Source organism: Clupea harengus, chromosome 23 (assembly GCF_900700415.2).
Source record: "Clupea harengus chromosome 23, Ch_v2.0.2, whole genome shotgun sequence".
Lineage (NCBI taxonomy): Eukaryota > Metazoa > Chordata > Actinopteri > Clupeiformes > Clupeidae > Clupea > Clupea harengus.
In genome coordinates, this window is record NC_045174.1 from 6,971,742 (window position 1) to 6,999,465 (window position 27,724).

Below are 27,724 nucleotides of genomic sequence, written 5' to 3' on the forward strand. Positions count from 1 at the left end.
TAATTATAAGGAAATACTGGGAAGTTAGCTATTAATATTATATATATTATAAAATAAAATGTTGATGAAGCGACTCTGATACGCACCAGTAAACCCTACTTTATGACGTTGATGCAACAGTCTATCTGGGGACACTGCGGCCATTGTTATGTCATATGTGACGCAATGGTGAGTATAAAAGGGGACTGTAATTGGAATTTGTTTTATTAGTAGCCAAGGATCAATCGAGTTAATTGTTACTGGAGCTACGAGCGAGCGAAATGTTGTGTTGCCCTTGTTTCCCCTTTAGGAAGGTAAAAATATTAATTATATGCATAGGAATATGACTATAAATATGAGCATGAAAATAGTGTAATGTTAGTGAGCTAAAATGAATTACTTATTAATTTACTTATTGATTCATTCCAGCGCAAGAAAGTCCGTCCCGAGCCAGTGCCAGAGGCGGCGATTCCCAGACCTCAGAGGTACTGTCATGTATATTAGGCTACACAAGAACCAGTAACCAGTGTAAGGCTTAGCTTAGCGTAAAGTTAATAATATGGCCATACAATGTAGTATGACCATATTATTAAAATAAATGAGGTTAACAGGCCAAATTACGGTTCTGTTTATTCTAGCTAGTGCTGTCTACTTGAGTACACGCTTGTTAACTGCTTCCTCCTATCCCTTCCAATCCCTCTCTGATATCTCACACAGGGTCCGCCCCATCCTCAGGAGGCTGAGGAAGTTCCTGAAAAGGGAACAAGCCCTTGTGGCAGAGGGCTCTGTACGGGAGGCCCAGACAACAGGGTCAGAGGTCACCCCTCACATCCCCTCAGAGGTCTCGGACACTCTTATTACACATAGTCCAAATGCCCTTCAAGAGACCGCGAAGGAGGAGGTAGACTGTGGTTCTGTTGTCTTTTCCACTGCAAAACCTCACTCTAGCTAAGCCCCTGTTTCCAGTTACTAGTCCTGAGCATGAAGTTATCAGAAAAATCTAAATAAGACTTGTATTTCAGGCATGCTGTTGCCTGTTTCTGGGATGATAGTGCTTTTAGTTTGATTCTACTGATGTGATGCTTATTGAGCTTACTGAACTTATGTCTGCAAAAGCTGCATGTTCTGGCTGTAGTTAAGACTCATATAGTTGCAGTTATAATAATATAGTACATCACATGTATCACATTATACATCACATTATTATAATTATTATTATTTGTTATATTACGGAATTGCATTATTTATTTACAGTTGCTATGGTGACAGGAGTCAGCTGGTAACTGGTCTTGAAATAATTACGTATTGCTTAAACAAAATACATCTCTACTCTCTAATCTCACACACTCACTCATTGAAGACTAAGGTGATCAAGGCCATCCTCCATGAGGACCCTGTTAAAATGGAGGACCTCGAAAGAGAGGAGGACACCAACTTGTCTCCTGTGCCTGCAGTGCTTGGGCCCTCCTCCAGCTCCTTGGACCGGTTGGTGCTGGTTAAGAGTACTGCACACTTAAGGATACTGCACACAAGGATACAATATGTCAACATTTTAGTTTGCTGAACTGTCTTTTCACAGCACTGTGACCCATCTGATGGGGCAAGAAGTTGCCAAGAGGGGAAGATCATCAAGGGACAGAAGCCCCTGTGCTTCATTAACTGCCCCAGACAATGTTGTTGCCCTCCTCCAACTTCAGCAGCTGAAGTGTAGAGGGTACGTCACCTGGACCACCACATCACCACAGCTTTGCCCATGCAATACATACACATGCACATCTATCTTTGGCCATGTTTGTTTGACATACGGTACATACTAGCACCTGGACTGTACTCAGTCAGCCTAAGTCATGAGATTTTATCATTCTATCATCCATTGCGCTGAGTTGAACATGGGTGGATTGACTTCATCTCCTCCCTGCAGGCTGCCCAACCTGGGGCTGACCTGCTACCTGAACGCCACACTGCAGTGTCTGCTCCACCTGCAGCCTTTCTGCACTCAGCTGCTGGTGCAGGAGGAGGTGTGGAGGATGGAGCCGGAGGCACTGCTGCTCAGGTAGGAACAGCTCTCTCTCTCTCTTTCTTTCTTTCTCCATTTCTTTCTCTCTCTCTCGCACAGGCACACACACAATCACACATTCATCATTCAGACTGCTCCACGTCTGGCTCAAAAACTGACTTTGTGAAAAAGACCTAAAAACATGATAGTGAGTAGGATTAAAAATGACTCTAACTTCCTCTCTGTCCTTTGCTTACCTTACCTATCTCTCTTCACTCTTTCCTCTTTTTTCACCCACCCCCCTTTTCTATCCCTATTTCTCTCTCTCTTTTCACCTCTGTGTCTATCTTCTTTCTCTAGTTCATTTGTAGGACTGTTGCTCCTCAGAGGGTCCTGTGAAATGGATGTAAAGGCAGCTGTACTACTGGAGTTCAAGGACCAAATCTCCCTGCACAACCAGGAGTTTCAGGGGAACTCACAGAACGTGAGAGCTTACGGCATATACATAGACAGACACATACGATGACTTAGCAATGTCGACACATGCACATACCATACATGTGTGCAAGCTACAGTTATTCGTTTAACAGACACTCTTATCCAAAACAACATACAGCACAATACAAATATATACGATGTACATTTTCATCATTGCGTATGCATCCAGGGTATCAAACCCAGGTTAGACCAGTTGAGGTAGAGGACCAATGCCGCCTCTTATTATTATGCTTGTGTGACATGTATGGATATTCATCTGTTTGTGTGTTTTATATCTGCATTCATGAGTAGGACGCCCATGAGTTCCTCTCAGAGTGTCTGATGCGGCTAAGGGTCATCGGCCAGGCACTGGCCATGGGCGACATGGCCTACCAGTGCCCAGTGGACACTCTGTTATCCTTCCAGCTCCGGTATATAAGAACTTGCCAGAGGTCAGTGCTGCTTATAAAGAACGAGCTGACGCATAAATACAAGTTCCCAGAGAATTGAGTTCCTCAGTGATACTTTGCTCATCTTTTCTGCTCTGTGTGTGTGTGTGTGTGTGTGTGTGTGTGTGTGTGTGTGTGTGTGTGTGTGTGTGTGTGTGTTGAGCAGCTGTGGAGTTGAGAGCACGAGGGATGAGGTTAACACCATGCTCTCCCTCGACCTGGTCGGACAGGGATCAGTGAGAGACAGCCTCCAGCTCTTTTTCACTGTAAGTATTACCAACACACATATTATTACATTACACACATTACACACACACTCGTCTTACAAACAAACAAACACACACCTCACACTTGTTTTTTATATCCACAGGAATCAAATGTGGAGTTCCGGTGTGAGTGCTGTGAGGGTCGGGGGTCAACCTTGAGGTGTAATTTCCACACTCTCCCTCAGTGAGTCTTAAACCTTCACTGTGTCACTCCCTTATGAATGTTTATTTTTTGATACAGGACAGTTCCGACCTTCTCAGGTCTTCCTCAGAACCTTCACTGCTAACCCAGACCGTCTTTAGGCGTTTTTGTCACATTCATTAACCAATATGATTTCACATCAACTTTAATCACAACTTTATGCATTTATTTCATGTTGTCATGTTTTCTCCCCTGTTTTTCGGTCCCCTTCTCCTCTCCCTCTCGTTTCCCTTCTCTCTTTCCTTTCCTACGTGTTTATCTGTAGGGTGTTGATCCTCCACCTCAAGAGGTTCTGTCCCCTGACCCTCACCAAACAACACCAGGCGCTCACACTGGACCCCATTCTGGACCTGAGGACACTAGGGGAAAGGTAAAAATGCATATAATGTACACACACACACACACACACACACACACACACACACACACACAGAGACAGGAGTACACTCAAATACACACACAGAAACACCAAGACACTAATTATTGTGATTTAACAGGACTGAAGATGTCCCTAGGACGCCTCCTCCAAACAGAGGTAATTAATTTCACTTCAGTCACCTCCTGCTCGTCATAACTTTCATGGGCTCAGAGACACATTATAACCTCAGTAGTTGACACTTGCAGCACTGAATAGATGCTAGATAAAATATTAGCAGTTTTCATACCTTTTGACAAGCATTTCATGTCTCTGATTATTCTGTGTCACATGATAGTTGAGTACAGTGTCACATTGAGTAGTTTGACCGCTGGCTGTTGTGTAGATGAAGCCCATCCTTCAACGTTTTGCTCAGCAGTGTCCAGCATAGGTGGAGAGACAGGGACAGAGACCCTGGTGAGACACAGGGAGGGAGACTCAGTGGACAGTTTGTTTAATGTGGCAAATTATTTACATGCATAAGGACATAAAGGCTGTTTGATCTTGTGGCAATGAATGCTATGTGAATGTGTGCCTTTTCTAAATGTACAAGTAACTTAGGTAGGAGTTGGTGTAATAGTGGGCGAGTTTGCATCGTGAATTAATAAGAAACTGCAAATTGTCCTTTCAGGAAGGAGAGGGACATTATTCCTTAATTAATGTCCTTAGCCACATTGGCTCAGATACCACCAGCGGTAAGAGACACACATACACAGAGAGAGAGAATATTGAGTATGTAAATGTTAAGAAAGGCAGGAATTTCTGACCTCCCTGTTCCTTATGATTGGACGATGGCAGGCCACTACATAGCCGACTGTGAGGAACAGCCAGGCCAGTGGGTCAAATACAGTGACCACTCCGTCACGGTGGGATCTGAGGAGGCCGTCCTCAAAGACAGGGAGAAGACGGCCTACATACTTTTTTACATCAAAAAGGTGACGCATGCTAGTTGAGTACAGTGTCACATTGAGTAGTTTGAACGCCAACTGTTGTGTAGATGAAGCTCATCCTTCAACTCTTTGCTCAGAAGTGTCCAGCATAGGTGGAGAGACAGGGACAGAGACCCTGGTGAGAGACAGGACAGAGAAGAGACCCTGGTGAGAGACAGAGACTCAGTGGACAGTTTGTTTAATGTGGCAAATTATTGACACCAGCGGTAAGACACACACACACACACACACACACACACACACACACACGCGCGCGCGCGCACGCAGAGAGAGAATATTGAGTATGTATAAATGTTAAGAAAGGCAGGCATGCCTGACCTCCCTGTTCCTTATGATTGGACGATGGCAGGCCACTACAAAGCCGACTGTGAGGAACAGCCAGGCCAGTGGGTCAAATACAGTGACCACTCTGTCTCAGTGAGATCTGAGGAGGCCCTCCTCAAAGACAGGGAGAAGACGGCCTACATACTTTTTTACATCAAAAAGGTAATTTACACCATCAGCCACAGCTGAACACTTACATCTGTACACAACCTCTCCAGTATCTTAGTAATAAATAATGACCCTATTTAAAACATTCCCTTCCCATGCAGGTGTATAGTATATCACACACTGTTTTAATGTCAGTTTAATTTAACTGTTTTAATGACACATGGTAACTTGGAAACGGTTTCCTTCACACTCTTTTCACGGTGTGTTTTTTATGTAATTTTAGTGAGGCGGATTACCCCCCTCCCCAACCCATCTGCCTTGGTCTGCCCTCCCCCATCATCATCAGGGGTAAAAGCTGTCAGCACCACTCCAGCAGGCTGGCAAGCAATGGGTGACCCATTCATAAAGGTCAAGGTCAGAGCGTCCCTACCCAACGTGAATGATATCTACCACAAGAGGGTGGAGTCGAGGGCAAGAAACATCACCTGTTGCCGTCGGGTAGACGCCTACGCAGTCTAAACTCAAGGACTGAGAGACTTAGGAGGAGTTTTTACCCATAGGCAGTGAGACACTTGATCTCAATTTTTTAATTCAGCACCTTATTTTTATATTTTAATTTTTTATTTAATTTTTTGTACAGTGTGAAGCATTGACCCTTTCACTTTCACTACATTTGTTGTATGTGACAAATAAAACACTTGAATCTTGAATCAGATACATTTGTATTACACCAACATCAATGTCTGCTGGAGAATGCATTCACTGTATTGAGCACATCATTGGCATCTTAAGCGACAGATTTATTAAGCTAGATTTTAACGCAACATGGAAAGTTTTACCAAAACATCCCCACCTACAGCCTGAGGTTTTTTATATTCTTAGATAAATAGAAGGTGCTAAAGGGCATCGCAGCAGGATCATCATGAGTGCTCTTCACATGAAAACAAAATGACACATTCCTCTGCACATAGGGATGGGAGACATGGTCACATCACAGTTTATCTAGGAAAGGGAATTGATATAAGTTTATTTAACAAAAACCCAGACAATTTTTTACATTTCGTTTGAGAAGATTAGTGGCCCATGAAGTCATACATAGGGGTTTTGTACTACAGCCTGCCACCAATAGGGGATAAAGACCAGCTTAAGATGCTTAAATACACTCACCAGATATAATATTACGCACCTGCAAACATTCATATCTGTGTACAAAAAAAGTAAAGTCAAAATAATTCCTAGAGAACATTACGACCAGGAGCAAACATCACGTTTATGGCTAGCTTACTAGCAGTAGGTCAACATGCAGTTAAGTGGGTTGACCACCTGACCTTGAGCACCCAGCACGAGCAAAACCAAAACGAATTTAAGCCCAGTTGTCAAAGCAAGTTCCACGCAGCAGCAAATAAAATAGATACTAATTATGCAGAAAACAAACACAAAGCAACTAACCAAACAGCGACAATAAAGAGCTAACAGAAAAGCAAATAAAGAGAGCTAAAAAGGAAGTACATAAGGTAATTAGTCAGTGACGAACAAACAAGGACATACACAGGTAGATAAAGACACATTAGCAGCAGCACTAACAGGTAGAAGCTGGATTGATGGAGAGGTGCCATTGAGGCATGTAAATATTGCTTGTTGTTTTTCAGGATATTGATTGATCTGTTTTCCAAATATAAATGTGACAGAACGCCTGGTGTGTATACTTGTGTAGTCAGCCCATCACCTGGCTGAGGGAGATTTGTTCCTAGTTTCTTTTTCTTTTACAAAAGGAAAAAAAAAAAAAAAAGAGTTAGATCTGAATAGTAGTTACTGTGTATTGCCCATCTACTGATTCTGTTTGGCTGGCATATTTGATAAATAACCAATGAATGGGGGTCTCTGAAGCACAATATGTCAGATTGAGATGTTGTTGTTTTAAAAAGGCAGTGTACAGTATTTTCCCCACCGACACAATGATGTGTATTACAATGACAATTACAATGAAATTAAATTATATGTGTGGTTATATGTTTAGTCTGGGTTATTATTTTACTACCCAGATCTGTTTACATGAATGACAAAAGTCTGTAGCCTGTCAGAGTTCTAAATGCATTCCCAGATGAAAATCAACTTTCGCTGTCAATGTTAATTTCAATGAATCAATGTCAAACTCTGATTCTTCATCACTTTTGCACCCTCAGTTCATTTTGAAACATCATTCTCAGCTGAAAAAAGTATGCTGTTTATATATTTATTTATTATTTTTGATGGTGTAGCTGGTCATACTAGCTAAGACCAGAAAACCTCCTATCAGCATAAGTTCAAACTCGACAAAACGCTGCAAGCAGCAATGAGGGGGCCAATCACCCAAAGTTGCCATGGAAACTTGAGCTGGGTTCGCATTTTATGGTGAACTTTACAGTGAATAACATTTATAGTTGAGATTTCGAGCAGCACTACAAAATGGGAAGTGTTAAAACAAGAGCCTTAGGCCGCGTTCACACTTCACTTCTTTTTTAGAAAAAAAGCGCTGCTTTCAGCGCCTTTTGAACGCTTTAGAATTCATGGATACCATGTGACGTCACTGTGTTTAAGCGCCGCCATATTTGTGTCCGACACAGACACATTACGGTCACAACCTATGGTCACAACAGACAGAAAGTTCAAAACGCTAGGGGATATGCTGCGCTGTTGAATGCGCCAACCCAGATATACAATTGTATTCTATTCCTAAAGATTTAGGGAATGACTGACCTGTTAAGTGAAATGCAGCACGTTGATACAATCGTGAATAATTGCTGTGTCTTATCAAAGCTATACTGTCCTGAGCAAGCTATAGCAATAGCTAGCGAGCTGTTTACGGTCACAACCCACAGAAAGCTCAAAATGCCCGGGATATGTTGTGCTGTTGGATGCGACAACAGTCGCCAAAGAAAACCTAGATATACAATTGATACAATCGTGAATAGTTGCTGTGTCTTAGCACTCTTCTGAGCAAGCTAGAGTGCTAATAGCTAGCAAGCTGTTTAGCCCTTTAGCCAGGGCTTTAGCTACAACTCGTTAGCCCATATTGGCACTCTTGCCGACTCAGGAGAGTTTCTGTACTCTTGAAATCTCTGGTTTATGGGGATGGATTATGTACAAGATAAATGTAAATATTGGGAAAAGAAAGTTGGGGCAGATGCTTTGCAAAAACACAGAGGGATTGCTAATCGCTAACGGCTAGTAGCATGCTAACAGTAGCTCAGACACCTCACAAATCCTCTTACACGTAGTTTTCAGTTACAATAATGTGGTTTTTATTATGTACAGTGTCTATTTCTCAGTAACTTTCTAAAAATCTAAGCAAAAAAAAGTAAAACTAAAAACTTCTAGGGACAAATACGATGATCTACGGCAGGGGATTTCAACTGGTTTTGTCCCAGGGACCACCATTCTGACCAGAAAGTAATCCGCGGCCCACTGATGTGCCAGTGATTCCCAAAACATTTCACAGTCCTGTACCCTTCTTTTTCATGTTTTTAACCGCCGCCGCTGCCACGCCCCCTCCCCCCGCACACATATTCTGCCTATACTACTTGTCAGTGTAATTTCTTCGCTGAATATGGGTCTACATCAGTATTTTGGGCAATGCGACTTAACTATTCAGACATAAATATGTCGACGGGCCCAGGTATATTTATAAAAATAAAAAAAGTCAATGGTAAACTGATCAACATAGGCTCATGTCGCGGACCCCCTGCAATGCCGTCGCGGACCACCCCCTGCAATGCCGCCACAGACCCCTGGTTGAAAACCCCTGATCTACGGAGTTTGGTCCGCCATTTTTTTAAACTAAGGTAGTATGTTACTAGGGAAGATACGCTGGTACCTACTCTCCTCATCCTGATTGGTCAGCTGTCAAAAAGGCGCTTGACGTCACCCAGCGCTTTTCTGAAAAGTTGAAAAAATTGAACTGGCGTCAGGGGGTGCGCTTTCCCCAAAGAGTTGCATGTAAAAAAGGCGCTGGCAGTCGAAAAAAAGAAGTCGTGTGAACGCGGCCTTACACTATATATTTCTGTAATTGAGTAGTTTTTTTGTGTACTTTGTCATTTTTTCAGTAGTTTTTGAAATCAATAATTTTACTTTTGCTGAATTGGATTTTGACTGAAGTTTTGTACTTCGCTACATTGGAAATCACATCCGTTACTGATTAAAAAAAAAAAAACACTGCAAAAACGTTTCGAGTTATCACATTCATTTAAGACTCCAAAATGTTCATCGGTAGAGTGCCTCCAGCAAAACTGTTGCAATATGCCTAAAGTACATGTATTTGTATGAACTCTGTATTTGTATGAACTCAGCTGTCAGCTAAGGTTATCAATGAATAACATTACTTTCTGACGGGCTAAGGTAGTTGTTGTCAACTTGCTATTATTAGCTTCAGTTTTATGGCTCCATAAACAGCAAAAATAGCTATTTGCTTTGTGAGGCGTCTCGAATTTTCTTCCAAAATCCGGGTAACATTTGCAGTTTTTTCCTGAATGAACAAATATCTTGAACTGACATATTCTTCAAGGTGTCTACAAATTGTGCGTGACGTGATGCTATATATTATACCAGGGGTTCTCAAACTTTTGCAAGCGGGCCCCACCAAAGCTGGTTAGGGGTAGTTGGGCCCCCCCGCCGCCGCCCGCCTCCACCGCCCTCAACTACACCACCATATATAGATAGATAGATAAATAGATAGATAGATAGATAGATAGCATATTGTTATTGATAGGCCTGACATGTCAAGGTTAGGGTATTGTTATTGTTAGGCCCATACAGACAATTATTATAACTATTTATTATTATTATTATCAGTAATAGTAGGCCTACTAGTAGGCTATTCATTATTATCACCATCATTATGTTATTATTATTATTATTATAATTAATGATTATCGACCAATTATTATTATTGTATTATTATTATTATCATAATAATAATAAGTGTTATTATTGCTATCATTAGGATACTGTTATTATTATGGGCCTCTTGTGATCTTTACAAAAAAAATCCTACAGGTCTGTCGATGTGAGACATGAGCCTGCTTTGCACTGCAAAGGTCCTCAAATCAATCTTTGACAAACATATCGTCAGGTCATCCTCGATCTGTGCGCGGTTGCGGTATTTAGTTTTGAGCGCAGTCAGTCTTGAAAAGCCTGCCTCGCACAAATATGTCGACGCGAAAAGGAGGAGCATTTTTAAGGCTATGTCGCAAAGCTGATCATTGCTACCCAGAATGACGAAAGAGGGGAGATGCTTAAGTTTACTGTCACTCTTCAGCTGCTCTTTCATGTCTATTGACAGCTAATCTGCTGAGCAGAGAAATGGATCCCGAACTCAGGCGAATGAACGGTAGTCCTCTTTGAAATAGGACCCACACTGATTTCTGATATTCGGCGTGATACAGGGCCTGTTCGAATAGGCTTAAAATGCTCCCTTCCTTCCTTCCTTCCTATTAAGAGAGCAAGGACTGTTTGAAATGTCTTAAACTCTCTCTTCCTCTTTAGTAAGATACCTTGAAATACGTCACATAACGGTCATTTTTCAAGAGAGCATATGAGCTGCCTTGCTGTCTTATGGCGGCAGGTATTACCCATAACTCTCTGCACCATTCCCTAACCAGAGACATTTTTTAAAAAAGATGGCGGATGAAATCGTCGAAGTTCCACAAAAGTATTCACCGATGTACGTTTCTTTGCTTTTTTTGGTAATTTTTTTTAAAAGTTACCGAGAAATAAACAGTGTACTATGTACTTATGTCATGCTTGATTAACAAAAATAGTCTGTTTCGTTAGCGATGTATCCGTTAGCCAGGTCGCTAACAGTAGCTGCTAGCTAGCAAATAAGCACACACAGCATGATGACACAGCGTCATGTTGCCGTACATGCCATCTTAATAGACTGTTCGAAATCGAAGGTTTTTCAGATACCTTCCCCCGAAAGGACCTGTCTCGTCAGACACCTGTCTAACAAGAGATCAAGGATTAGACAGCTATCTATGAATCCGAACACAGCCACAGTGTCATTTGACATAGGGGCTAAACTCAGCGCAATACCTATCATTATTCTACACGTCTTGCGTAGCCGGCAAAATCAGTGTTTCGGCAATTGTATGGGGTTTGCCAAGCTTAGCAATTCTATGAGCAACTACATAAGATGCCTTCAGACACTGCTTGGAGACAGTGCTATGCTTGGACATGGTGGTTCGTTGTTGCTGGAGGCCATCACGTTTATGTTTAAAGAAGTCCACAGGCTTCTCTTTCTGACTTTTACGAATCAGAAACTTGTCCATGTTGTGTTTGTTTGCTGATACAGTGTGTGTGAAGTTAATAAAGTTCTAATTTCAATGTCGTGTTCTTGTATGTGTGGTTGTGAACGATTAGCACACGAATAATGGATAAGGCTGTGCTAGGCAATGATTCCTTACAAAACGAACTATACACAATGGGCCTCATTCTCGAACATTTTCTGAAGTTTCTTCTGAAATGTTTCTTACGGGCTTCGGAAAAACAAATTAAGAAAAACACATCCGACAAATTCATGAACGCTTGAAAATGTGTTCCTAGGCAGCAGAAGTGTTCTGAGCTGTGCTCCACCGGAAGAGTTTTCTTAAATTGAAAGCGCACTATCGTGCTCCTGAATTTGCATACATACACGCCCCGCCAGCTCCTTATAAGGGCACGCAACCGTAGTGACGTCTGCAGTCGGAATCGACCGAATCTACACGAAAGCAACTCGTAAACGACTCATGTCAAAGCGGAAAGCGAGCACCGTCGAGTAAACGCAGATCTAACTTCAAGGGTGGACTGTTGCAGGATGTAGATGTGTCCATTCTATTCCACTATAGCTATATCAACGTGATTGAGTTTAGTGCTTATTTATTTATTCACTTACATTTGCAGTGTTCGTGTACATTCACATTTATATTTACTCATTTAGCAGACGCTTTTGTCCAAAGCGATGTAGGCTACAAGGGAGAGAACAGCCAAGCTACGAGCAATAGAGACCTAGTGTAACCATAAATACTACTTTACATAGAAAATAGAAAAACTGAATAGAAAATAAAAACGAAGTGCAGGAATGTAACTGCTGTAAGTGCAAGTTAAGCACTAGTCGAAGTGCCAGTTAGGAAGGGAGGTGCTCCCTGAAGAGTTGGGTCTTCAAAAGCTTCTTAAAGGTAGAGAGGGACGCCCCTGCTCTGGTAGTGTTAGGCAGTTCGTTCCACCAACGTGGAACTACAAATGAAAATTCTGAATTGCCGTACTTGCACAGACGGCAGTGCCAAACGACGCTCACTAGACGAGCGCAGTCCTTTTATTTATTTTATGACATCATGGTGCCTCGTAGAATCATGACTATACATGTGAAACGTAATTGTTAATGATACAAATGTTCTCGTAATTATTATTATTATAATTACTTTAATCCGAGGATGTCTGTAGAGTTGATGTGAACGCAATCACCAACGAGTTCTCACAAATTCATTAACACTTCTAACACGTGGGCCATCTTGTGGTTTTTTGAGGAATCACATTTAAGAAAACTCTGGCCGAGTTACGACTGCTCTTTCGAGTTCGGAAAGTGTTCTGAAGTTCAGAACAAATCCCAGATAAGAGAACTTTCATGAATGCCAAATGTTTTCCTAAAACCAATTCAGAAGAAATTCCTCTTAAATTCTTCTTAACTGCGTTCGAGAATGAGGCCCAATGTAGACAGGGACAGCACAAAATAGTATTCAAGTGCTGGTGTTTTATTTGTTGCAACACGGTGGATGATCAAAAAATTTAAAAGTAGGTGTTAAGGAGAAAAGGGCTAGCTGTAGTTGGAAGAAGGTAGCTAGCTAGGCTAGCTCTCGGGGCTACGAGCTTTTTTTAAAGATTGTGGAGCAAATTACTCCTTAGAATAGGCTACGAATAGACCTACTGCAAGTGCAGTAAGGTATTACTAAGGAAGGAGTGAGTCTTTAAAAATACTGTTTATAAAGCAATGAATATCTGAATGATAGAGGAAACAAGAGAAATTGAACAAACTCTGCAGAGTGTCGTCTCAGGGTGAGCGCTTACCATGCCTGCGTTTTTTTATATACTCGGAAGCTTAGGTGCAACTCGCGTTCAAATTATAAGAATTCCGTTTTGATTGGTGGATTAGGAGCAAACCAGTATTTGATTTGTTTGGGTCAGTCCAGCCCCTTGCATTTCGCCACTGAGGGAGCTTTCACTAACCAGTGACAGGTCGGTGGTCGTTTTTTTTTTTCTCCGTCTGTGACATCGCGCCCCCCCTGGAGAGTGTTCGCGCCCCCCACTTTGAGAACCACTGTATTATACTAATAAAGGCCTTCTATCCAATGAGTTGCGCAAACACTATGGAGATACTAAAACAGCACCTTGACAAGTAGTGGAGCACTGCGTGGACACTGATGCGTTGCATCGTAATGTGCATCTGGCCCTTAAATATAACGTTACAGACCTCTAACGGCCTAAATGTCAGATCTTTAACTTAGGTAATTGAGATACTGGTTGTTTATTGGCATATTCAATAGTAGTTTCGCACAATTCCAAACTGAAAGCTTGCTAGATAGCCTTTGCCTGATCCAACTTGTTAAAAAGGTTAGCAAGCGACAGTACGTTAGCATATTATGCTATCTTACACATTTGCTTTTTTAGGAGATCCGTTATTAACAACGACTACAGGTGCTCTAACAACATTACACACATATGTTTTTGTTGCTGACGTCATGTGGTTCATGTCTCATTATTACATAGGAAGAACACAGTCTGCTATCAAATAATTTCTCAGTTCTGTCTTTAAAACAAGTGCCCTCACACTCACATTTGGTCTGAACTAAATTGGGACATTCTACCTCCCGAAAGGTCCTAAATGTTGTGTTGACAACTTGACATGTTTAATGTCATTATTGCACTTAAAATCGTAAAGATTTTTCTTTAATTAAAAATAACTAGTTTTTGGATTGGATTTATGCCCCCTTGTCCTTTTTTGGAGCGACCCCCATCAAGTTGTTGGGAGTAACTACGTAACTTTTACTTAAAGTACATTTTAAATTAACTACTTTTTACTTTTACTTGAGTAGATTTTTAGATGGGTAACTTTACTTGTACTTAAGTAAAATTTCATCAAAGAAATGTTACTTTTACTTGAGTAGAATATTTCAGTACCTTTTCCACCTATGGGGTCCACAAATCTCAACCGAATGTTTATGCCATGACACAGCATGGAGATTTGCCTGGACCTCTGGTACTTCCTGCGGAGGATTGCCGTGGGATGCACGGCCGACTCGCATGCCTTCTATGCTGAATTGACTGAGCCACTGCTTATTCATGTGTGTGATGAGTGTGATGTTCAAGCACTAAAATAGGTGTGTCTGGGGGGGTCTAGTTCAAGGTGTAAGGTAAGGGAACTGTATGGGGTCGGGTCTACCTAGATATGAAAGGTGTGTGTGGGAGCACAGTACACTACTGAGCTACTGGGTTGTTGTACCCCAGGAATAACCTGGTTGACGCGCTTAGATAATTTAAAGATGATTACCGTCAGCGAGATAAAGTCAATACACGTCTTGCCTTCGTTAAACAGTTCTCCATTTATTGTCCATTAAAACGCAGAGCAACGACATGTTACTCAAACCTTCGCGGTATAGCGGTCAAAACCATTTGCCCTTCCGGGGTCAACACCTAACCACAACAGTAGGCTTCCTACCTATATGCCTAAACACCTGTGCAATGCACAGCAACACCCAGTGTACAAACAGGGACATTACACATTGAGTGACAACACATTTTGGCTGTAGCAACCCATTTGGCTGCTACAGTGTGAATGCCAGACAGGGAGAGTCTTGCTGACCAAGATCATCTAAATTCTAATAGGCCCGGCTCCAGCCATTTGGCGTGGCTGAGACAAAGGGCAGGAATCAAGTGATATAACATAGTATGTGAAACCTACCAATATCTTACAGATGCAAATATCATGTTGGTCATTACATGTGAAAATGGTCATATATTTATGAAAAATATTATATATAAAATAGTATGTTACTCTTTAAGAATAGAATTCTCATATATTATGTTAACAAGTACATTTAACAATGTAAATCCAACATAGACTACCCCATATGTTATATACTGACTAGAATATTGAGAATATTAGTACTAGTATATCAATACCACACTGAGAAAGTGACTTAATGAGTAATGTTAAATGTCATAACATATTCTAATGTCATCATCAATAACCTTGAATACACAGCAGGGTACAGTTAACTTGTATCTGCTAACTACTCTCACTGTGGTGACTAGCCAGCTCTCAACATGTTGGCCTAAGCTTCTAAATACAACAACAACAACAACTAAAAACAATTGCGCAGCTATATATGTAAAATGTCATTCCTATACGTCTAGAAGGTGCTGCGATTAGTACCCATTTTCCACCCATTTCCACTCAGAGACTAATGTTTCATGCGCTGCCTGGGAAAAGTCAACGGGAGTGGCACAACTCTTTCAACACAGCTCTGAACTAGTGGCGCCATGTAACCAGACATAGACCCTGTTCACACCTGGGCCCCATTCGTCGTAAGGGTTGAAGCTAAGTTAATCAATTGTCCTTTTAGCCCGTTAACATTAGCGAGCTGATTGAGAACAGCAAATATTGGTTCGTCAACGGCTCATCCGCCTCCAAATCATGTGGTTAATTTCAACCAGGCTAAACTTATCAGGGAAATTGCGCGTGCACGTCCTACTTCAAAAGGCAGGAAAGGTCGATCACCAAAACAAACATTTTCTAACGGTATAATGGTTCTAAACTCAAAGAAAAGGGCTCTTTTTTTCTCCACTGGCGAGCAGGAGATGAACATGAACGCTTATGAAGAATACAAGACCATAATCATGGCAAAATTCAACACCGCCACCCCTGTGAGAGCAAGGTGTGTTGGGATGTTTATAGAGTGATATCTATGTATGAATATCTGACGGCAAGTGTACACTAGTACAGAGGATACCGCTACCGGTTCGTAACTGCAAGGTTGATAGTTTGAATCCCCTCACCTCCTTCCTCGGTGTAGTTTTACATTTCCTTGTAAGTCGCTTTAAATGAAAGCGTCTGTTAAATGACTAAATGTATTAATAACAAATGCAATAAATTGAAGCAGTGAAAATAAATTGTCTCTATTTCTCTCTATTCTTATCATGAGTCCACCTTAATCATTTTCTACAATAATGATATGCTATGGTGTACTAATAACACTCATATAATTATGAGTGCTTTGTTCTCCGCATCACCGACACTACAAAAATATACCACTCGCAAAAAAGCGCAAGACAGTCAATGTTCGACTGTGGTGTTTGCAATAAATGACTCGAGAAGGTTTTGTAAATGAATTATTCCTTGTCGGCTGAATCGGTAGCGCTCATACAAGAACTCATCATGATGGAATAATGGATCTTGGCGATCGCAAAGAACTCTCTCCCTACGCTAATCTAACTATCTAATATCAGTCCTTGGTCAATGGGATCCCTCCTTTTACCGGGGGTGTGGCAAGCTTATCCAGCTACACTTTAGTTAGCCTGCGCTGGAGCAGGTTAGTGCTAATTGATATGTTACTATGGTGATTTATCGAAAGTTGCTTCCACGAACCAAAAAGAGGGGCGTTTTTGATCTTAGCCTGAAAATTAGCTTGCTAAACCGCTTAGCGAGCTACGACGAATACCCCCCTGGTATTAACATGTGTCTTTGGTAAAATGATCACAAGTGGATAGCTCTACAGTACAGGTGTGAAGGCATTAAACACGCATTGAGGACAGATTGGGGCTTTAAATGTGTCATATCTTTTTTTAGATTAGATTACATTCAACTTTATTGTCATTGCACAGAGTAAAAGTCCTAAGACAACGAAATGCAGTTTAGCATCTAACCAGAAGTGCTAAAAAAGCAGTAAAGTGCAGAGTATATATAGTGGTTATATATAAATAAATAAGATATATATACTGTATGTATGTATATATATGTAGACAGCGGTATAAATAACAATACACTATAGGTGAGATATATAAAGTATGGACAGTAGTATAAAACAGTCTAATGCAAATGTTCAGGGGCTGGAGGAAAGTGTGTGGCGGTCCAGGCCAGGGTGGAGGGGGGGAAGTACAGTCACTGGAGGAAGGTGTGTGTGGGGGTATCCGGGGGGGGTGCAGTGTTCAGCAGGGTGACAGCCGCAGGGAAGAAGCTGTTCCTGAACCTGCTGGAGGGGGGCAAACAGTCTGTGGCTGGGGTGAGGGCTGTCCCTGACGATGCTGCGCGCCCTCCGCAGACATCGCTTGCGCTGGACAGCCTCAATGGTGTGGAGTGAGGAACCAGTGATGCGTTGGGCAGTTTTCATCACCCTCTGTAGTGCTTTCCAGTCCGCAACAGAGCAACTGCCATACCACAGTGTGAAGCAGTTGGTTAGGATGCTCTCGATGGTGCAGATCTAGATGTATCTAGATATGATGATTTTAATCACATTACATTTACACCTGGTATTAAGATGTGCCTCCAGTGTCTGCATTGAGATCCGATTGAGATCCAATTGCTGTGTCCAGCTCATGTCACATTCTTCTCTTGTTTGCGGCAGGTCCAAAAACAAAATACAAGAAGAGGAATAGAAGAAAATTGTAGCCATCCGTGAAGCTGATTTTGTTTGCTTGCTTTTTCAACAGTCGCGCGCGATTGTAGTTGTTGTGTTTGGACTGCAATGCCTCTTGAGTGCATTTACACCTGTACTGTCATGTGGTCAAGCACTATCCAATTGAAATCCACGCCAGGTGTAAAAAACCCAATAGAGATCCAATCACTCAGACCAACTTCAGAGGTGGTCTGATATGCATCTGGCCACACTCTTTTAGCAGTGTGAACGTAAATGTGTCCTGTGCCACACTGAAGGACTGCCTATTCAACTCATGTCCTCTGCATAAGCATAAGTATCTAGGCCTATCTATTCATGCATCAACTGCATCATATTAAAAACAAACATTGTTCTTTTTTTATTTTGAAAAGCCTATAGAGATACATTATGAGTACATCAAACACCTTTGGCGATTTAGTTTGCCTGGAACACATAGGCAACTGCTCACGCTGACAGTATGTTAAGACGAGGTATGCTGTTCTGTTTTGACTACGACGACCACAAGTTAATATTCAAGAAAAACTCCGCCCATAAAGAATCTGCTGACACAGAAATCAAGCATATGACTTCCTCGGTTTTTCGTGAGCTAATTGTTATTCTATTTTGTTGCTTGAAGTTCTGTGGGGCTGCCGAACACGTACGCTGAAAGTAATCAGAATCGGAAACTGAGACCTTCACTGTCATTACTTATGGCAAATCATCCGATCCCTACTGTGGAGCAGTTGGTGGCCAAAGCTCGGGGAGTATATAGTGAAACCTTCGGAGGGAAATGTCCCAATATTGCCGTCTGTGCTCCAGGGAGGGTCAACTTGATTGGAGAGCACACCGATTACAACCAAGGATTTGTCCTACCTATGGTAACAGTAATAATGTTCGTCATCAGGATGAGTGTTTGCTTACTATGCCAGTGTTTAGTATCAGATGCACGAACACGCAGTATGTTACTGGTTGATGGCAGCTTATACATGGTGTGTTCTCGGGGAACTAGTCCCTTACAATAACCACACACTCATGTTCATTTCCCCGCACAGATTAGTCAAAAAATTGATTCAAATTCGAAATTTGCACGCTTCCTCGGTCTTGCAGCTCGTGCCCCGGAAATCGTTTTAAGACAGACGTCAGTAAGGACGTAATTTCGTTGAACCAGATAATTTCTACTTAAGTGCTCTCATACCCAGTAGCGGTGTGTGACTTGAAACTTTGTAAGGAAACATGAATTTGGACGTAGGGGCAGTGGGTGTATTTATATGACACGCAGGATTGACAATGAATTTGCAGTGGTGCTATCCAGTAGCTGCGCGAGGAGGCTCGAACTAAGTTTTGAAAGTTGAGGCGGTGGGGTTGTATTTCGTTTATGATACCCACAGAGGGTTGACCACGAACGTAGTGGTGTCAGGACTGGTTTCATCAAGTCAATTTCATGTTGCATGCATATTACAGACCTTTACTCACAATAAAAGAAGGAAACCGTTTCGAAATACTATTCCATGTTCATTTTTTGCTAAGCTAGGTACGTGTGTTGAACATCAGTGATATTTGGCAGTGAAATATAACGCTAGGCTAAAGCATATCAACAAACTCAGTTCAGCCTATAATGTCTCTTGCAAATAAGCATCACCATTGAAAGACAGGTCGACTGTCAACCAATAGACTTGTTTTCTGAACTTGCATATGTCCTCTTCAGCAATGAGTAGCGTGGCTAACTCTTGAGCCGCAAGTTTAGCATACATTTGGTTCATGAACCTAATCCAGTAATGTTAATGTCTGGCCCTGTATGGAGCTAAAAGCCTTACCACCTCGGATGTAACAGACACACAGATTTAAGCTGATTTAAAATCACTATCTGTTAAATATCGTTGTCCAGCGCTGGCTCAAAAGTTATCAGACCTGGCTTGTTAACTAATGTTAGAAAACAGCGCGAGTTGCCATTACTCTGATGTAATTAAAAGTTATCCTGTTGAAGTACCTTGGGCAGGATCATGGGCAGGATAGCCTGCGGTAAAAGCTGGGTCCTCTCGCGACACAGGTGGTATATCTTGCAGCGGCTCCGCTATTCAATTTAGCTGTCTCCGGCAGCAGTTTGACGTTAATTAGATATCGTACACGTCTGCCAAGAGGGTAAAGTTTAGAGTCATTGCTAAGGGTATCAACTGAGTAAAAAGAATGAAGTTTATATAGACTTTAGAAGCTAATTTACAGCATTTACCAACCAATCATCAACCAGTAGGCCTACGCATCAAGGCCAACATCTGATATAAAGGCCTGTTGCTATGCGGTAAATGGATTCTCCTCCTGAATGTTCCACGAATGCGGCTAGTTGCCTATACCTTGGCAATGCGTTCATCAATTTTTGAAGTTCTGTATGCAGTTTGGACACTAGAACAGCTAAATTGATTTGTCATGACTTTCAGTGCTGTGTAACCGATCAGAAGCTATTTTCCTGCCCACTCATTTTAACTGACAGATCTTGTGACCTTAATTATTTCATGGTGCATCATGTACCAGCGATCATGACCTTTTTTATAGACAGGAAAAGATGTGTGCCTGTCACATGCAAGGACTCATACCCAACAACCTAACCTAATGTGGGATATTTTCATATGAATAAGGGATAGTTTTACCAGATACCTGTTGAATGAGTGTAAAGATTAGCTTTGGGTTACATTTCAGATGAGGTAGAGATTTAAAATAAGAGGGCGTAGCTTGAAGTGACCTAAGGTAAAAATGGGTGTGGTATTATATACCATGGAAGTCTTTGATTTGGGTAGGGTCAGAATGGAGAGGTCAGGTTTAATTGGCTGGATTGGTCAACCAAGCAAAACATAGATGGGAGGTGCTAATTACAGGTTTAAAGATGTTGGCACGAATGTAATGTGGCAGATCTATTTCCGGAATACATCTCTTTGCTGTGGCTTAATGTACTACAGTAAATCCGTTGGAACAACACGTCCTTTGTCTTGACTTTCTGATTGTGAAAATAGTTTAAGACTTAGTATTGGCCACCACACTAACCAATATAACAACTGCCCAACCATAGATCCTGAGCAGCAGGCTACAATCACAACTCTCAACACTAGCTGCATGTTGTACCTGGGATCCCAAGGCCCTCCTTCACAGTACAACATGCGCTGCCTGTAGCCCACAACTGGATCGACAAATAAGCAATTGTTATGTACATACAGATTTTACTTAGGTGGAGTAAGGTGCTTTATGACTATCCACTTCTTTGAACCCAGAACATGGTCTATTCGTCTCTATGGGAATATCTCAAGATTTCATCAAATATGATAGCCTCTTGTCCCTCTGTGGTTACGTACATACATTTCAGACACTTTATCATGATCCCCAAATCCTTTCGACTCATCGAGACAAATTTAACTTTTGGATTTCCTATTTGATTCTATTTTATTTAAAACAAGTTTTTCAGGTGTGCACCTAGCTGTCTGCAGTCTGCTGGCCGGTTGCAGATAGTATAGTCCTCACTCTATAAGAACTAGAAGCTGTAGATGTCATGTTTTACTTATTTTCTTTAAATCTTATGGATTTTTCCCAATGTACATTCTTTTACGAGCGTATACTACTTGTGTATTTTTCGTGCTGATAACGACAATGCATGAACACATGAACACACGCTATGGTAAACAAAGAACAACAACCAGATGTTTGTTTCCTGAAGTCATCTTCTGTGTCTTTTTACGGCAGCTGGCATCCTTAGTATGCTGTTGCATCAATCGCCTATAAGTAGTGTTCTACAATGGGCTTTAAAGCGGCACGCACTATCAACCTTAACACCCTATTCTAACTATTATATGTCTTTCCATGTTATCCAGGCTCTGCCTCTTGTAACTGTAGTAGTTGGCAGTCAGACCTCAGGAAAAAGTGTCTCAATGTTGACTCTGTCAGAGGCTGTGGAAGAATCCCAAAGAGTTGACTTTGATCTGCCAACATCCACTTCACCCCTGCTGCCTGGGAAACCCTGTTGGGCTAATTATGTGAAAGGAGTGATTCAGCACTACAGAGGTAAATAGGGATGCGTTCAAGGCTTATATTTTATATATCGTCATATAAGTCATTACCAGCTATGAAAAAAAAGAAATCTTCCAAAAACTTCTTAATGATTCCAAAACTTTTAAACAATAGGGGAACTATGAACTTGGTATTTCTATCTATTCATATGAATGTACAATGTCCATGAGGGAACTGAATTCAATATTTGTGTTAATTCAGTCATTCATATACAGTGGCCAACCCCCCTGAAGTTAATCAACATTTTAACAATTACAAATGATATAGCCAGATAGTACCTAATTATGATCAGTTGTGGTCAAATAAGTCTACCCATTTCTTTCTATCTTAATAACCCATTTTCATCCATTTCATATTTTATCTTTATTTTGCTCTTTAATATCTAACTTTCCTATCTCTTTATTTTTTATCTCTCTCTTTTTCACTCACTCTCTCTTTCAATCACACTATCACATATATCACTCTATAATGCTATCACTGTCTATGCACTGGTATTTATTATTATTATCCTAGTTATTCCAGCTTTAATTACCGCTTAACATAGAAACATTGTTCAAACTTTGTCCAAACTGCGTAGGTCCTGTAAATGGCAGATTGTATGTTACTCCTCATTCATCTATCTATCTATCTATCTATCTATCTATCTATCTATCTATCTATCTATCTATCTATCTATCTTTCTATCTCTCTTTCTATCTTAATATCTAACCTCCCCATCTACATCATTTCCTTTATCTCTTTCTCACCCACTCTTTCATTCACTCTCTCTTTCAATCTAGCCATCAATCAATCTGTTCATCTATTTTTTTTCTTCATCTTATTACCTAACTTCCCCATATCTTAATTTTCTCTGTTTCTCTCCTTCACTCTCTCTCTCACTTTCAATGTATCTATCTATCTGTTATGTTTCAGCTGTTCAAGTGATTAAGTTCAAACGTGTTGGAAACTGATCTCTGGTGTGTTTGGGCTCATTAATGGCTAATGATGGGGTTGGGCTAACTAATGTCTCCACACTCTCCATTTGCAGGACATCCCTTGCCTGGATTCCAGGCTGTTATCATCAGCAGTGTGCCATTGGGAGGGGGCCTATCAAGCTCAGCATCACTTGAAGTTGCAGTTTACACATTCCTTCAGCAACTTTGTCCAGGCAAGATTGATTTTGAATAACCTTCTATGGTATGTGCTGTACTGATCAGACTGAGATCTGTTTTGAACTCGTAGATAATGTATTCATTGGAGAAATTGTTAAACTCCTTTACCATGCTTTGTGGGTGTGATGTTTTTGCTGTATCATCACACAGAGCACAACATTCTTTATAGATCTAACCTCTTCATTTTGCTCTCAAAGTGCACCAGGTTGATTCATTTAACTTTAAAAAAATACAAAACCACCCCAGAGGGTCCAAGTGAGGACCATCCACCAGTCTCCAAAACCCTGTGGGAAACACCGATTGTGCAATGATCAGAAGAAGATATTTTCTCTGGTTTCTGAGCTAATGGTCATTGCTGTTTCCCACCAGTTCTGGTTTATGGCCTTAGCATTACCATCTCTAAGCTAGCATTGCAATCACCCTTCAAATAGCTTATTGTGAAATAGCCTCTTGTATGTATCATATATTTATTCAGATCCCAAGCACAACACCGACACAAACCCTCAAAACAGATTTAGAAAAATCATCACCTTATATTTTGGAAGCATAGGCTAGCACACTATGGATAATTTATTCACAAGAATAAGATGAGTTATTTGCTGTTGACTTTTTCAGTAACTGGCACATCGGAACCACATCCACAGTGTGTCATTTATGCGGAGGTACTTACTAATGAGAGCGACACCAAGTACCCTAAAATAAGACAAACCCACAGACTTTCCTTGAACATCCAGGATTCTCTTGAACATATACTGTATATCCACTATAACTAAAAACACAACATGGTCCAGTCAGAGCAGTCTCATATTTCACATTGAGCTGAGACCGTAGCATAAATACAGGCTTTGTAGGAATGATGGTGATAATAATAATAAAAGTTAATAACACTAATAGAAAATAATAATTATTATTATTACGGCCTACTATGGCATCCCCTCAGCTGCATGAAATGTACGTGCAAACCTAGGGTACTTCAAAGCGTGAAATGTTTCATGTTTATTTAGTGTAGAGATTTTCATGTCAAAAGTCCTTTCATTCTGGGGCAGCTTGGCTTCTTCTAGCTTCCTCTACCAGCGCCACAGTGAGTAAGATGGAGATTACAATTATCTGTGGTAGAATCACACTGAATCAACATGAATGAATATCTGGACCCACAGATGATGGGGATAAGGTGGCAAAGGCGATGGCGTGCCAAAAGGCCGAACACACCCACGCTGGGGTGCCCTGTGGTATCATGGACCAGTATGTGTCTGTGCTGGGTAGAGCTGCTCATGCACTGCTCATAGACTGCAGGTACAGTACATGTCCAATTTGAAGTTTTATAGCTAATTCTGAATTTCATGCCATACTTGATATGTGTAATCATTTTATTTCCCAGGTCACTGGAGGCCACCCCAGTGACCCTGGCTGACCCCAGTCTTGTGATCCTCATCACCAACTCCAACGTGAGGCACTCTCTCACAGGGAGTGAATACCCCACACGACGCCGCCAGTGTGAGGAGGCAGCTGCTGTGCTTGGAAAGAGCAGTCTGAGGGATGCTACCCTAGAGGACCTTCAAGGTGAGAAATACAGGCTGAAATGGAGGTCTGTGTTGAATATACACTACCGTTCAAAGGTTTGGAACTGATCAGAAATATAGTGTAGATATTTGATGTAATTGATCAGAGATATAGTGTAGACATTTGATGTAATTGATCAGAAATATAGTGTGTAGACATTTGATGTAACTGAAAAGAGAAATATAGTGTAGACATTTGATGTAATTGATCAGAGATATAGTGTAGACATTTTATGTAACTGATCAGAAATATAGTGTAGACATTGTTAATGTAGTATATGACTGTTGGAAATGGCTGACTTTAAATAGACTCTCTTAATAGGCATACAGGGCTTAATCTCTGCCACTCTCACCCCTTTGTATCAGTGGCACACTAATCCTAAATGATTATGATTAAAGGCTAATTCATCATTATAAAACCAACATTATGCTGGTTAATCCTAAATGATTATGTTTAAAAGGCTAATCCATCATTTTAAAACCCACATTATGTTAGCTAATCCTATTTGATTATTTAAAAAGGCTAATTTATTATTAGAAAACCTTTTTGCAATTGCAATGGTGTGTCAATTTAATCCTACAAGACATAGACCCAAAGCATTGCTCTAAATTATGCAAAACCTGTTTTGTGATGAAGCAGTTACAGTTTTAATGCTGCAATGTTTGCAATTGCTGCAAATAGAGGATTCTTTGATGAAGGCACATTTTCAAACACAAAATAGTTATTTCAAGTAGAAATATTTCTAAAATGATTATTCTATAATATATCTATATAATATAATATGTGTTTGTGTGATCTGTGATGTCTTGTAGCTGCGAGAGGTGGGATGGATGGCGTGACATACCGACGGGCTCGTCACGTGATCGAGGAGATCGAGCGCACGGCGCAGGCTGCTGTGGCCTTAAGACAGGAGGATTACACAGAATTTGGGAAGCTTATGGTGGAAAGCCACAATTCACTCAGGTGAAAATATGAAGGATAAGTTCCCGCCAAGTCTTGTGCATCTTCCCAGGAACTTGCTTGGCTTTATGTATTAAAACGTTTTCCTTTCCAGGGACCAGTATGAGGTAAGCTGTAAGGAGTTAGATGACCTGGTTAGTGCAGCCGTGGAGGTGAAGGGTGTGTATGGGAGTCGCATGACCGGTGGTGGATTTGGTGGGTGCACAGTGACTCTTCTTCAAGCTGACGCTGTTGAGCTGGCAAAGCAACGCATCACGGTCAGTGTTGCACATCAGAATGTTCTGAACATTTGAATGACTTGAGCTCAAATGGGCTGAACATTTGAATAATTTCTGTTGTTTTTTCTCAGGAGAAATACAATGGATCCCCAACATTCTATATCACAACTCCTTCAGAGGGAGCCCAGGTGCTCAGTCTTTGAACATAAAATATGAAAAAGATTCCTGAAAATGTCTTATAAACTTCTGTTTATATATATAAAATCTGTTATACTCTCTATTTGTCCGGCAGTATCCAACTTTTGTAATCAAGTTTACCAGTGTTTTAATTGACCAAAGTACTGGATAAGAGGTATATTTGCCCTCTACCACTGGAAAACCACATTGTCATTATCTCTGCATTAGTTATGAGAATCACAGTTTAGAATCACTGACATTTTAGTAACAGTTTGCTTTGAACCCTGTGTCATAAGAGTAACAGAACTAGTGCAGATATCATATGCTGTTAGAAATAGTTACACCAATCAGTGTCCTGGGGCTGCACAGAGAACTGGAGCAGCTACTTCAATTCTGAAGGTTCTACATTAACATTGAGTGATGGAGATCATTTTGAAACACTGAATTGAATTTTTATTGAATTAAGAATATATTAATCAAGTACCTTGTATTAATAATAACCTTGTATGAATCATGTGCTTATGTAAGCAGGAACATGGCTTTTCTATGTGTCTGTGTGTAACTTAGATTACTAGGTGCTGACGCCATGTAGTCTGCATATGAGTAAGAGTTATTCGCGTAAGGAGAGAGACCTTCTGCATATGTTTGGGTGAGCTCAGAGGTGATAAGAAGGGTCGAACTGTGCTTGTTCTACCCTGCGTAAAACTGACATCCTTGCATCTCAGAAAGTGCAGTTGGGATGACACAAAGGGACTTTTAGTCGAGCGTGGCTATTCTTGCTGACGTTAGAAAAATGTATGGCGTTAGAGTTCGATAAATCCTAAGTATTTAAACCTTGTGCGATGTTAGTGAAGTTGCTTCACTTTCATCCTTGTGCTGTGAGTGAGGCCGATTGCAATTGTTGTTTGTAATAAATATACTGATCTACAGCTTCGGAGTCCTGAGATAACTTGAGTGAATTTTCACCTTACATTGAGTACTCATGATCATGTTATGGTACTGTAGGAAAGGAATATGGGTCCATTTCCAAATATTGTTCATTGTTAGTGTTGACTACATTTCCCATACTGCTTTGTTTGGAGTCTGGGGTAATGCAGGTTTTGGAGGGAGTTGAGAGCAGAGAAGAAGAGTTAATGAGAGGAAATGTTTTGGATGCCGCTGAAGAAGTAAAGCATTTCAGTTCTGAACTCATCTGTCTCTTTAAAATGATTGTCTACACCATGTAATAACTACACTGTGTACTAAAATCTCAAGTCTTACACTCAGTTTTTAGCTAGAACCCTTGGTAAACAGAGTTCTTTGATAAAAGAGAACACTTTCTTTGTCAACTCCCAATGTGCAGTAATTGTGAGTTGAGGACAGATTTCTCAAGGATGGCTCAAACATCGAGTCTGTCATAGGCTAGGCTACTACACTAACAGACATCACAAATTTATGTTGTTCAAAAATGTATATAAGCAAATATGAATAATTTCATAAACAAATGTTCGACAGCCATCTTTTTCACACCCCTTTTATTGACTCTCCATTTCTTCCCCCCTCCCTTCATCCCTCAGGCTTAAACCAACATTTTTACAGATTTTTTTTCAATATGATGCTAGAGTTCTCCTGTAGTCCAGACGTGCTGTTTCACAGAGTCACTCAAGGGAACTCAGACACAGGTGTGCAGTGAAGCCTTGAATCGCATCTTCTAGCTCCAATATACTCTTCTCCTTTCCTTGAAGGCTTGTGTTTAGTGCATTGACCTTGTTGAAAATATGCACAAAGTATGGATATCTTACCAGCC

The 27,724-nt window shown here is 40.9% G+C and overlaps 2 protein-coding genes and 1 long non-coding RNA gene across 3 annotated transcripts; 2 read left to right on the forward strand and 1 right to left on the reverse strand.

The window, feature by feature from the left end:
• Positions 1-5,803, forward strand: LOC122128694 (ubiquitin carboxyl-terminal hydrolase 29-like). The gene is made up of 16 exons (XM_042703234.1): positions 1-293; positions 409-464; positions 697-880; positions 1,340-1,464; positions 1,559-1,693; positions 1,901-2,032; positions 2,336-2,459; positions 2,765-2,904; positions 3,068-3,167; positions 3,272-3,351; positions 3,635-3,739; positions 3,867-3,904; positions 4,161-4,479; positions 4,583-4,719; positions 4,812-4,881; positions 5,084-5,803. The coding sequence occupies exons 1-13, from the start codon at positions 261-263 to the stop codon at positions 4,265-4,267; spliced, it is 1,359 nt and encodes a 452-aa protein (XP_042559168.1). The 5' UTR covers positions 1-260; the 3' UTR covers positions 4,268-4,479; positions 4,583-4,719; positions 4,812-4,881; positions 5,084-5,803.
• On the reverse strand, positions 4,028-20,471 carry LOC116218706. The gene is made up of 3 exons (XR_004162983.2): positions 19,813-20,471; positions 4,552-4,849; positions 4,028-4,198 (listed from the first exon to the last, which is right to left on the reverse strand). It is a non-coding gene; the product is annotated as an uncharacterized LOC116218706 (long non-coding RNA).
• galk1 (galactokinase 1) lies at positions 18,365-26,867 on the forward strand. Its single transcript, XM_012814521.3, has 8 exons — positions 18,365-18,703; positions 21,677-21,866; positions 22,900-23,019; positions 24,181-24,316; positions 24,402-24,583; positions 25,396-25,546; positions 25,638-25,800; positions 25,893-26,867. Exons 1-8 carry the CDS (start codon positions 18,536-18,538, stop codon positions 25,962-25,964), a joined length of 1,182 nt encoding a protein of 393 aa, XP_012669975.1. The 5' UTR covers positions 18,365-18,535; the 3' UTR covers positions 25,965-26,867.
• The last annotated feature ends 857 nt before the right edge of the window (positions 26,868-27,724 follow it).